General features: G+C 35.6%; 3 protein-coding genes and 1 pseudogene across 3 annotated transcripts; all 4 read right to left on the reverse strand.

Annotated features, from left to right (window-relative positions):
* LOC111218083 overlaps positions 1–891 on the reverse strand; it is a 1159-nt pseudogene extending 268 nt beyond the window's left edge.
* Positions 892–2153: 1262 nt separating this feature from the next.
* On the reverse strand, positions 2154–3080 carry LOC111218650 (olfactory receptor 11A1-like). Its single transcript, XM_022741052.1, has one exon. It carries the CDS (start codon positions 3078–3080, stop codon positions 2154–2156), a length of 927 nt encoding a protein of 308 aa, XP_022596773.1.
* A 1186-nt stretch (positions 3081–4266) lies between these two features.
* Positions 4267–5193, reverse strand: LOC111218644 (olfactory receptor 11H2-like). Its single transcript, XM_022741044.1, has one exon. The coding sequence runs from the start codon at positions 5191–5193 to the stop codon at positions 4267–4269; it is 927 nt and encodes a 308-aa protein (XP_022596765.1).
* Positions 5194–7238: 2045 nt separating this feature from the next.
* LOC111218643 (olfactory receptor 11A1-like) lies at positions 7239–8165 on the reverse strand. The gene has a single exon (XM_022741043.1). It carries the CDS (start codon positions 8163–8165, stop codon positions 7239–7241), a length of 927 nt encoding a protein of 308 aa, XP_022596764.1.
* Between the last annotated feature and the right edge of the window lie 4453 nt (positions 8166–12618).

Below are 12618 nucleotides of genomic sequence, written 5' to 3' on the forward strand. Positions count from 1 at the left end.
AGTTGAAAACAAGTTATGTCTGGTAAAAGTACATGCCCACCAACCAGTGTAACAACTAGCTACGACCAAGCTAGCAAGAAACTTCAGTTGAAGAGACTTTCCATAAAAAATCAAACCGTGGACAGGGCAGCAAATTCAATCAATGGAATCACTTGAATAACTAGGCTTAGCTAGGTGAGGTAAACAGGTCTCTGCAGCTTTTTTCCTGACTTCTTTACAACTTCGATAAGATATTATGAGTATCTTTGTATAGGTGAAAATTATAAAGAGCATAGGGAATATTGCAAGATCTAATAAAGCGATAACACCATATGTAGTAATCAAACTTGATCTTACACATTGAAGTCTGTAAATTGAATTGTTGCAAAGTATTCCCTTTAAAGTAAAGTTACACAGTTTAGTTTTAGCACTGACTATTGCTGGGACTGCAATATGGCAAGCAGGTATAAGCCAACCTAAAACCAGGAAAACAACAATAGTGTTTTTTGTCATGATAGTTGGATATTGCAGAGGTTTACATATAGATACATACCTGTCATAGGCCATGGCTGACAACAGTAAGAACTCTGAACTGCCTATAAAGTAGACTATAAAAAACTGAAAGATGCAGGCTGAATAAGATATAATCTGTTTTTCTGATATAAAATCAATTAGAAGTTTTGGGTAGATAGAAGTGCTGTAAAGAACACAGTTCAGAAGCAAAGCTGCAATGAAAATGTACATAGGTTCATGGAGGTTCTTGTGAATCACGATCAGGTACACAATAGTAGAATTAAAGCAGATTATTAGAATATATATAGTAAACATAATCAAAAAATAAACATATCTGTATTTATTAACTTCCACATACCCGCTAAGAGTTATGTATGTAATATTTAGCTCGTCATCCATGAATGCTTTGTAAAACTAATAAAACAGGTATTCAGGCTTGTACATGATAAATGATTTTAAAAAGAAGTCTCAGTGAAGCAGTCTGGATGGTCTTGTGAATGTTCACCTGTAACATTCAGAAAATGAACTGTTTAAGTCTGTGGAAAGTTTTTTTATAATATTGCTTCAGCCTCCATGGATCTCATTAAACTCTCCACGAAAATAGATTTTAATATGTAATATGTAAAGAATCACACCCTGGAGGCCTGAAATCACTGCACTGTTTGATCTCTTTAACTTGGGCTTATGCTGTGTTATGCAACATTATGGTTCTTCTTGAATGAAATTCAAGATTATGCTCCAAGTGTATGTAGTATTGCCACTTACATCAGGGATACTGAACTGATAAGAATTTGGTGGTCCGAGGTCAAATGTCAAGGTTACTGTGACCTCACAAAACCCTAGGCCATAAATTTTGGCCATAACTAAAATTTAAACGCTAATTATTTTACAATTGAACAGAAATCAGGATCAAATGATTAAGTGATGACATTTTATATCCAAATTGTCAAAGGTCAACTTTGATATATTAATCATATTATCAACTCATGATCAAGATTATGATCAGTAAATTGTGATACTGAGCAAAAACAGTGTGCGGGATCCTCTTTTTATCAATATATGAAAGCCTTACAGGCCCTTGTCATGTTGGACTTTAAAGTTCAAGCAAAGGGTCGAAACTAATTCTGAATGAAACAGTTGTTTGTTTCACCCTCCCAAGCCCAGCCCCACCCCTTCTCCATGACTCCTGTAGCTGAAATGTGTAAACACTATAGCACAGAAAAACCTCATGGAGATTCATATCCTCCCTCTGCAGAAAGCTAGATTGTCCATAAATAAGTAATAAAGATACAACAGACAAAATTATCAAAAAATATATTTTGAAAAGGTGGAGCATATGGATTTGTCATTTCATGATACAATTAATTATTTCCATTGGAATTAGTAAAGAACATCTTTACAGCATGGACATAAAATGCTCACAGTAAATACCTCCCAAGGATCATTACATTGTATAATAATGATAATAATAATAATAATAATAATACTAATAATACTACTACTACTACTAATAATAATTATTATTATTACAATTACTATTATTATTATTATTACAATTATTATTATTATTATTGAATCATCATTATTATTATTACAGAATAAATGACATGATGTACATCAGCCTCACTTACACATAAAATCATGAAATCACTTTTAATACATCACATCACTTTGGTTCGACAGAACAACCTCTTCAGGTGTTTAGAGATTTCTTTCATTTTTAGACCATATATAATTGGATTGAAGAGAGGATGATACAGAATCGCCTGTAAAGTCATAATAAAACGTACAGATTTTGGAAACTCAGACACAACTCTAACTATAATGACATCATACGCACACAAACAGGAGAAACTAAATAAAACCAGCAGGTGAGGTAAACAGGTCTGTGCAGCTTTTTTCCTGACAGTTTTACAGCTTCTATAGGAGATTATAAGTATCCTGGTGTATGTGAAGAGTATGAAGAGCAGAGGGAAAAGTGCAATGTTTGTCAGGGCAATGACACCAAATATAGATCTTGTTGTTGAACTCACACAGTAGAGATTGTAAATCGAATTATTGCAAAAAATTCCATTTAAAAACAAATTACAGAGTTTCATATCCGCACTCAGAATAGCTGGAACTGCGATCTGACAAGCAGGAACAAGCCAAGCTAAACCCAGAAAAATACCCACAGTTATTTTTCTCATGATAGTTGGATATTGCAGAGGTTTACATATAGACACATACCTGTCATAAGCCATGGCTGACAACAGAAAGAACTCCGAACCACTTAAGGAGTAAAATAAAAAAAACTGAAAGAGACAAGCTGAATAAGATATGATCTGTTTTTCAGACAAAAAGTCAATTAGTAACTTTGGGTAGATATTAGTGCTGAAAAGAACTGAGTTGATTAACAAAGCTGCAATAAAAATGTACATAGGCTCATGGAGGTTTCTGTGAATCCAAATAAGACACACGATGGTGAAATTACAGCAAATTATTAGAATATAAACTGTGAACATGATCAAAAAATAAAGATATCTGTATTTTTGCACCTCCACATGCCCACTGAGAATTATATATGTTACATTATATTCCCCATCCATTAATATTGTCTAAAGTAAACGTTCAGTAAAAGCAAGCAGATTACATAAACGGCAAACATGAATAAAAATTGATTAAAACAAACAAAAAAGAGCTCTGACTTTAACCATATTACAAACATCCAACATGCACTGAAATGTCTCATTCATTCACAGATACCTGATCTTAAAATGCACTTGGTGAAAGTTCATCTTCAACATCCAGGAAGTGAACTGTTTAAGTCTGTAGAATGTTTTTATAATATTGCTTCAGCCTCCATGGATCTCATTAAACTCTCCACTAAAAGAGATTCTAATATGTAAAGAACTGAATCAGACCCTGGAGGCATGAAGTTGCAGCATTGTTTGATTTCTTTAACTTACTGTATTATACAAGATTATGGTTCTTCTTGAATGAAATTTAATATTGTTGTGTTACTGGAAAAAAACAAACAAACTAGAATTGTATCCCTCCGCCATTCAGCCTAGTTTCAGGTTACATCTCTGTTTATCCAGAATCATATAAAATATTAAACATTTGTGTGAAATTTTGTCGTAATTGCTGTGTGAAGTCTCGAGTTACGGCTAAAAACTGTTTTGTGCTGTCACACTGACTTTGACCCCCAAAATCTATTCAGTTCATCCTTAAGTCCTAGTGAATGTTCGTGCCAAATTTAAAGGCGTTACTGAGACGTTGCGTTCACAAGGACGAAATCCTGTTTTGAACAGTCACCGTGACCTTGACATTTGACCTTTGACCACCAATGCCTGAATGGTGCGTTTAGTGGCAGCAAGTCCTCATAGCTCAGAGTTTTTTTTGCAGTGTATTAGTGTGTTTTATCAGTTGGCGTCTTTATTCTGCGTTGTTGTTTTGTCTGACGACGGAGAAAAGAGCATATGCAAGGGAAGAAATCCTCACAGTGTACCAGACATAGAGTCAAACATCCCATACCAGTTGAGCTGAAGGTGCAGAAACACATTTTTAAATAACTGGAGCATGTGAATTTGTCATTACATTGTTCAAACTCAAGATTTAGAATGAACTGTTTCCATGAAGGATAATAAACATCTTTAATAAATACCTTCCAAGGATCCTTACACGCTTATCATTGTTATCGTTTTTGTATCATTATTATTATTATTACAGAAAAATTACATTTTGCATCAACATCACTAACACCACTATTACTGTTACACCACTTTTAATACATCACATCACTTTGGTTTGACTGAACAACCTCTTCAGGTGTTTAGAGATTTCTTTCATTTTTAGACCATATATAATTGGATTGAAGAGAGGATGATACAGAATCACTTGTAAAGTCATTATTAAACGTGCCGTTTTTGTAAATTCAGACCCCAGTCGAACTATAATGACATCATACGCACACAAACAGGAGAAACTAAATAAAACCAGCAGGTGAGGTAAACAGGTCTGTGCAGCTTTTTTCCTGACAGTTTTACAGCTTCTATAGGAGATTATAAGTATCCTGGTGTATGTGAAGAGTATGAAGAGCAGAGGGAAAAGTGCAATGTTTGTCAGGGCAACGACACCAAATATAGATCGTGTTCTTGAACTCACACAGTGGAGATTGTAAATTGAATTATTACAAACAATTCCATTTAAAAACAAACTACAGAGTTTCATATCCGCACTCAGAATAGCTGGAACTGCGATCTGACAAGCAGGAACAAGCCAAGCTAAACCCAGAAAAAAACCCACAGTGGTTTTTCTCATGATAGTTGGATATTGCAGAGGTTTACATATAGACACATACCTGTCATAAGCCATGGCTGCCAACAGTAAGAACTCTGAACCACCCAAAGAATAAAATAAAAAAAACTGAAAGAGACAAGCTGAATAAGATATGATCTGTTTTTCAGACAAAAAGTCAATTAACAACTTTGGGTAGATATTAGTGCTGAAAAGAACTGAGTTGATTAACAAAGCTGCAATAAAAATGTACATAGGCTCATGGAGGTTTCTGTGAATCCAAATAAGACACACGATGGTGAAATTACAGCAGATTATTAAAATATAAACTGTGAACATGATCAAAAAATAAAGATATCTGTACTTTTGCACTTCTACATGCCCACTGAGAATTATATATGTTACATTATATTCACCATCCATTAATGTTTAATAATGATAATAATTGTCAAGTAAGAGAACAGACAGATTAATCAACCAGTACACATGAGTGTAAATTAAAAAGAGCTCTCGCTTTCACCATATGACAAACATCGAACCTGCACTGAAGTGTCTCGTTCATTCACAGATACCTGATCTTAAAATGTTCATCTCCAAAATTCAGGAAGTGAACTGTTTAAGTCTGTGGAAAGTTTTTATAATATTGCTTCAGCCTCCATGGATCTCATTAAACTCTCCACTAAGAGATTCTAATGTGTTAAGAACTTCTTCAAACCCTGGAGGCCTGAAGTTGCAGCATTGTTTGACCTCTTTAACTTGGACATTTGCCTCATTATACAACATCATTCAATACAACATTTAAGTTCATCACCATGGGGATAAGTTGATGTTTTTATTTATATTTATTTATATTTATTTTCTTTAATAGATGAAGAATTACATGTAACATATATAATTATTTTTGGGCATGTAGAAATTCACAAATACAGATATCTTTATTTTATTATCATTTCTACAGTGTATATTTTAATAATCTGCTGTAATATTGCCACTGTGTGCCTTATTTGGATTCACAGAAACCTTCAAGAGCTGATGTTCACTTTCATTGCAGCTTTGTTAATCCACTCTGTTTTTTAAAGCACAAATATCTACCCAAAACAGCTGACAAAATCTTTCTGGCTTTAGCTTGGCTTGTGGTCATTGTTTGCCCTACTTGGTCCTACAGTCAGCCACAGATAAGAGGATGTAGGTATGAATGAGTAATTGTTATTTCATGGGTGTAATTTATAATTTGTCGTATCAGCTACTGAATGTTTACATTGAATGCTGAATTAATTTGATAACAAACTTTACATGACACACCCTTTGCTTTTCACCATTATTATTGTTGTTGTTATAATTACAAATTGTATACGTCCTTTATAACAAACTAGTGTAAACAGAGGAGCCTGATAATGGATAATTTGATGTCCCTGACTTGTATCCAAAGTGGATCTTTCAACAGAGCTACATAACCAAGCCACTTTTTAAACCCTCTGAGATCTAAGGGCATTTTCTACATTATTTCTTAAATTCACCTTTGTAAAGGGTACTTGCATTCAACATAATACTCAAGTGTTTTATATCACAATTTTCAGAGCAATCTCAGCTCTTTCTATAATGAGGCCCCACACTGTGCAAAGAGATAATTTGGCCCAAATGCTGAGAAATTAAAGCCTGTTTTTTTAATTGTTCAAATATCTCATGAAAACAAACCTTTACTGATATGGGTGAATTGTGGTGCTTGAAATGGGTTTATCAAAGTCTATAGGTTCATAAAAATAGTGCATTATGTGAGTAAAATAGTAGATAAATGGATAATAAATGCCTCAAATGAAATTTTGTAATATTGTAGTGTAATGTCGTAGTGTTGTCTGTCACTCTAACCAAATTTTAAAAGCTATGAGTCACATATGATCTCACAAGAATATGTGAGGGAAAGTGGGAGGTCTACAGATTTTAAAATTTTTTCAAAACATTCCTCCTGGAAAAACTCTTACTGATCATACAATACTTGTCATTTTGGAATTTATATCTAGCTAACATTAGAAATTTGTGCAATTAACTACTATTACACAACCACCAGAAGTTCAAACACAATCAGAAGTGCTCTGCTGACACTCAGGTTACAATGGAACATAAAGTGAACACCGCAGTATCATATAAATGTTGTCAATGGGCTTTGTATGCCCACCCATAGCAACAGTCTTGAACCCAGTTCAGCCCAGTTAGACTGCCCATGGCTGACTAACAAAGCTGCATATGTCATTATAACAAAAGCATGTTTTTGAATAACTGCAGTACATTGATTTGTTATTACATTGTTCAAACTGAAGATTCAATTGACTTGTTTCCATGACAAATAGTACCAAACATCTTTACAGCATGGTCACAAAGTGCTCGCACTAAATACCGTCTGAGGTATACAGGAAATGACTGTACATCAGCATCACTAACACCACTATTACTGTTACACCACTTTTAATACATCACATCACTTTGGTTTGACTGAACAACCTCTTCAGGTGTTTAGAGATTTCTTTCATTTTTAGACCATATATAATTGGATTGAAGAGAGGATGATACAGAATCACTTGTAAAGTCATTATTAAACGTACAGTTTTTGTAAATTCAGACCCCAGTCGAACTATAATGACATCATACGCACACAAACAGGAGAAACTGATTAAAACCAGCAGGTGAGGTAAACAGGTCTCTGCAGCTTTTTTCCTGACTTCTCTGCAGCTTCTATAGGAGATTATAAGTATCCTGGTGTATGTGAAGAGTATGAAGAGCAGAGGGAAAAGTGCAGCGATTATCAGTGTAACAATACCAAATATAGATTGTACTCTTGAAATCACACAGTAGAGACTGAACATTGAATTGTTGCAAAGAATTCCGTTTAAAATTAAACTACAGCGTTTCAAATCAGCTGTCAGTATAACTGGAACAGCAGTCTGACAAAAAGGTACAAGCCAAGCTAAACCAAGAAAAATACTCACAGTGGTTTTTCTCATGATAGTTGGATATTGCAGAGGTTTACATATAGACACATACCTGTCATAGGCCATGGCTGACAACAGTAAGAACTCTGCACCACTTAAGGAGTAACATAGAAAAAACTGTAGGAGACAAGCTGAAAATGATGTGATCTGTTTTTCAGACAAAAAGTCAATTAACAACTTTGGGTAGACCGCAGTGCTGAAAACAACAGAGTTCAGGAGCAAAGCTGCAATGAAAATGTACATAGGCTCATGAAGGTTTTTGTGAATCCAAATAAGACACACAATGGTTAAATTAAAGCAGATTATTAGAATATATGCTGTAAAAATGATCAAAAAGTAAAGATATCTGTATTTTTGCACCTCCACATGCCCACCAAATGTTATGTATGTTACATTAAGTTCATCATCCATTAATCTTGTCTAATAATAATAAATGTCAAGTAAGAGAACAGACCGATTAAATAACCAGCATATATGAGTGTTAATTAAAAAGAGCTCTCACTTTCACCATATTACGTCCAACCTGAACTGCAGTGTCTTGTTCATTCACAGATACCTGATCTTAAAATGCACTTGGTGAATGTTCATCTCCAAAATTTAGGAGGTGAACTGTTTAAGTCTGTAGAAAGTTTTTATAATATTGCTTCAGCCTCTATGGATCTCATTAAATCTCCACTAAAATAGATTATAATATGTTAAGAACTTCTTCAAACCCTGGAGGCCTGAAGTTTTAGCACTGTTTGACCTCTTTAACTTGGACTTGTGCCTCATTATACAACATTACTCTATACAATGTTAAAGTTCATCACCATGGAAATAGGCTGATATTCTTTGTACCAACTGCTGTTCTCCCCTGAGGCTGTTTTACTTGCAATAGGAGATTTGTTGAAACAGATGTACTACTCCAGATATTGTAACTAGCGCCACTTGAAGGACCGTATTAAATGATCTATACATGTGCACAACAACCCCATGGTGTAATATGATTTTTCCTCAAGTTAGATAAAAGCTGGTCATTTTTACAAATCCATAAATTTTGTAAGTAACCTTTACGGAACACAGTGGAAGAGCTCCAGGCCTCTAGGGGAGCTCTTAGTGGAACACGGCTAAATGTACAGCCCTTTTATCACCTTTTTATATCGTTTCTTATTTCCTCCCTCATTCTCTCTTGTTTGGTCAAAGGTCAAAGGTCCGGTCGCAGGTCCTGCCTCTCATGGTTGAAGCTCAAGGTGTTCTACTTAGAGCTCCCCCTAGAGGCCTGGAGCTTTTCTGTTGTGTTGAGGTTCCCCAATGGTGGAACAAGCTACCGAATCCTTTTAGAGCAGGGGGCATCCCGCTCCATCTTCAAGAATATCCTGAAGACTCATCTCTTCTGAGAGCAACTCCTTTCCTAAAACCCTAACAAGGCACTTCCTTATACAATCTCCTTTCACTAATTAAATAGATGTAGTACTTAATACTTACACTGAGGTTTCCTAGTAGATAGATAGATAGATAGATAGATAGATAGATAGAATTTGAATGGAGGCATCCACAAGGCATGCTGATTAGATGCCCAAACCATCCTTACCCAAGTCCAGGCCTTGAAAGCCAGAGACATGGAGGGCATCTTGTGGCTGACATCCAGAGGTTTTTCAAAAACAGCATGAAGTAAAGGACATGCATCACTGACTTCTTCAACTGCCAAATCACATCCGACATTATCCATGAAAACCAGATCTCACAGGAGATCTGTCTGAGCAGTGTCACAAACCAGTGTAAAACAGATCTAAATATTATATACCTAAGAATGTAATAAAAAGAGCTTAACCAATTTTCTACCATTACAACAAAATCTAACATTTCTGCCCTGTGACTCACAAGGTTAATTCTGAGTGTTTAATCTTGCTTTAGATGAACAAATACAGAACCATAACAATAACATACATGATATTCCTGGGTTGAAAGTTTATGATGACTACAACTGTGAGATGAGATCATGTTACACCTGTTTCAACCTCTTTATATTGGTCTGTTTCTATAAGAGTTTTAATTTTAGAATCATATTGAAAATATTTCAAACACTGCGTCGCCTGATAACTGCATTGTTACTGAATTGTGGAGTCCAAGAATGGAGGCTAAAGACCAGAGGGGACTGGGACTTTTCTGGAACCAGGGCTCCTGTAAATTATTAGTTTATTTATCTAATCATTTCAACTGCCTCTTTAAATCTCAATCTCTGCTTTTAATATTTGAATTACCCCGATCAGTTGTTCACTTTATGACCAATATCAAATGGAATAAAGCGAACATTTTAAATGTTAAAGCCATGATGGTGTGGCAGTGGTAACATGTTTTCAATAAAGTTCTCAAAAATAAATTCTTGACTTTGCAACGTTCAAGTCATAACATCCACATAATAAACCATAACTAGAAAATTCCAGGGAAATTTTGAAGTGCCAACGGCGGGTACTGCCGGGATGAGTACATGATTTATTTTCCAGTGTTCAAAAGTCACCCTGATCATATTTCTGTTTTGAGAAATTTCTTGATATAAAAGACTAAACAATGTCACATCCCTTCATCATGTATTATGTGGAACATTCTCATATTCTGTGCTGTGTTGTTTTATTAATAAAACAAGAGGCAACATGTCTTCAAACTGGATTTTAAAGGGTTAAAATCCTGAAAACTAATAAACATTTGGTAGGTTTGAGCAGAACTGAAAGTGGTTTAAGAGAATGTATGCAAAAAAAAAGCAGAAAGAAATATTTGATATATGAATAATTTTATAGCATTTTCTTGTGTTGTACGTCCGTGCATCTGGACGCGGTGGCACCCCAGAAGCTCTAGTCGAAAATGTGTACGCCAATGTGTTAGTAATAAGACGAATAGCTATCAGCTTAACATGACATATAGATTTTATAAACAAGTATCGTCAAAAAAGACGCTTTCTTGCAGGAAATCCAACCTCTCAGCTGTATACACAGCCACAGACATGATCAGCAAATCCAAAAAAGAAAAGTGAAGAAAAATGTCACAAAAAAAAGGACAGAGGGACCCCTAGAAGGATAATAAATCCCATTGAACGCCTATTTAAATTACTCCCACTATTATGTTTTTTTCTCTTGCCTAAATTTAACATTACTGGGGTAGGAGGAGCAATCGCGACCTAGAAGTGACAGCGAGAATGAGGGCTAGTAGCTTCTTCCTCTCCTCCTGTCTCAGCGGAGACGCGTCACAACTTCATTCACTCATTTAACAAAACAAAAAGAAAAGCAACACAAGAAGCGTAAATGGATTAACATATTTAAGACCTAACTAAATGTAATTTAATGACCCTAACATGCGCGCTAATGTAAAGCCTAGCGGAGCGTTGGAGAGAGTGTTATACTGGTTGCTAGGCGCACGCACCACGCACACAGGTCAGGAGCTGCCGTTGCCCATGGCAATGTGAAAATCTGCCAGTAATTTTGGCTTCCTACATGGCCTTCAAACAATTGCGAAATTATGAGAGAAATCCGTTTACTTCCGTTTCAAAACCTAAAACACCCGGTGAGACACTGAAGCCAGAAAGTTTCTTACAGGTCCTCTATTTTATTCAGATATTCCTTAAAATGAGTGAGTAAGGCTCAGTGCGAAGACAGAGTGAGATTCTTTTGAAAAAGAAGACGATTAATTAGGTGTCAATGAGAGGGAGACAGGTATTAGCTGCGGACTCGGCACCACCCGTTTAAATTTTGTGCAGACCCTGTCTGTCAAAGTTACATTTTATGAATCCGAACAACTATGTCTAACATTTTCAGAAAGAATTATTTGTCTCCTTTTTACGGTTTGGCGTGAGCTCGAGCTTTAAAAATTAAAAATAAAGGTTATTTTTTACGTGCTTTCACGCACTCTAGCCAACTGATGTCTTTCTCTCTAACTTTGAAAGAAAAAGTGATTTGCACTCCTCCTTTTGAGTGCTCATAGTTTGAAAGTTTACATGTTATTGTAAAAACAGTTCCTATGTGTTTGTTGAGAGAGCAGAAGTTTTCCTCCGTTTTATAGTTTGGAATCACATATTTCTATGTGCAGGTATGAGAGAGCTGGGTGCTCAGAAAAAAGGTGAAATTTTGTAGAAAAAAGGTGGCGTTTCTAAAGAAAATTCCAATGCATTCCTAATGCATTTATTTATTCCCAGTTATTTTTGGGGAATAATCTTGGGTGGATTTATAAATTGGAATTTTACACCAAAAGTCATAGCACCTCTTTTCAGGATCAAGACGCACGTTTTGATGTTATATATTACCGGGGTTTTCTCAAAGCTGCGGACGAGTTACGCCCAAAATTTGCGGAAGAATAATAAAACCGAGGCCCGAGGCATCCTCTCAGCTATTCTTACTCGTGGCACTAATAAGAGCTCTGTAAGAGCTGGATACCACAAAGCTTGATGTTTTTCATCCATTTTATTAAAGAATGTTTTTTCAGGACAGAATGACATAGGAGGAGAGACGTTCATAACATTTCCTCTTTGTTGAGAAGTTTCTGTGAGACCACAAAACTAAACTTATGTGTACGGGACTAATATCTTGACCTCAGTACCAAGAATCTCAAACTCAAAGCCTCCATTAACAGATGGATGGACTCACAACATTTGTATTGTTTACGAATCCATGTGTAGGAGTAGTAAGTGTAGTAGTGTCCAATTTGTTTTGAGTCGATCATCTGGAAAACTCGCTCATATCATTTAAACCAGGAAAAACTAAACAAACAAAGAACTAATGCTGGAGTGGAGGACAAAACTAAAAACACTGCAGGAGGGAAAGGACAATGAAACAACTGAAACACCTCAGGGCGGGAGATACAAGGGCAAAGAAGTTCAAGGAGTGCGTTGAAACCCAGA

This window comes from Seriola dumerili, unplaced genomic scaffold (assembly GCF_002260705.1).
Source record: "Seriola dumerili isolate Sdu_G_001 unplaced genomic scaffold, Sdu_1.0 BDQW01000052.1, whole genome shotgun sequence".
NCBI lineage: Eukaryota > Metazoa > Chordata > Actinopteri > Carangiformes > Carangidae > Seriola > Seriola dumerili.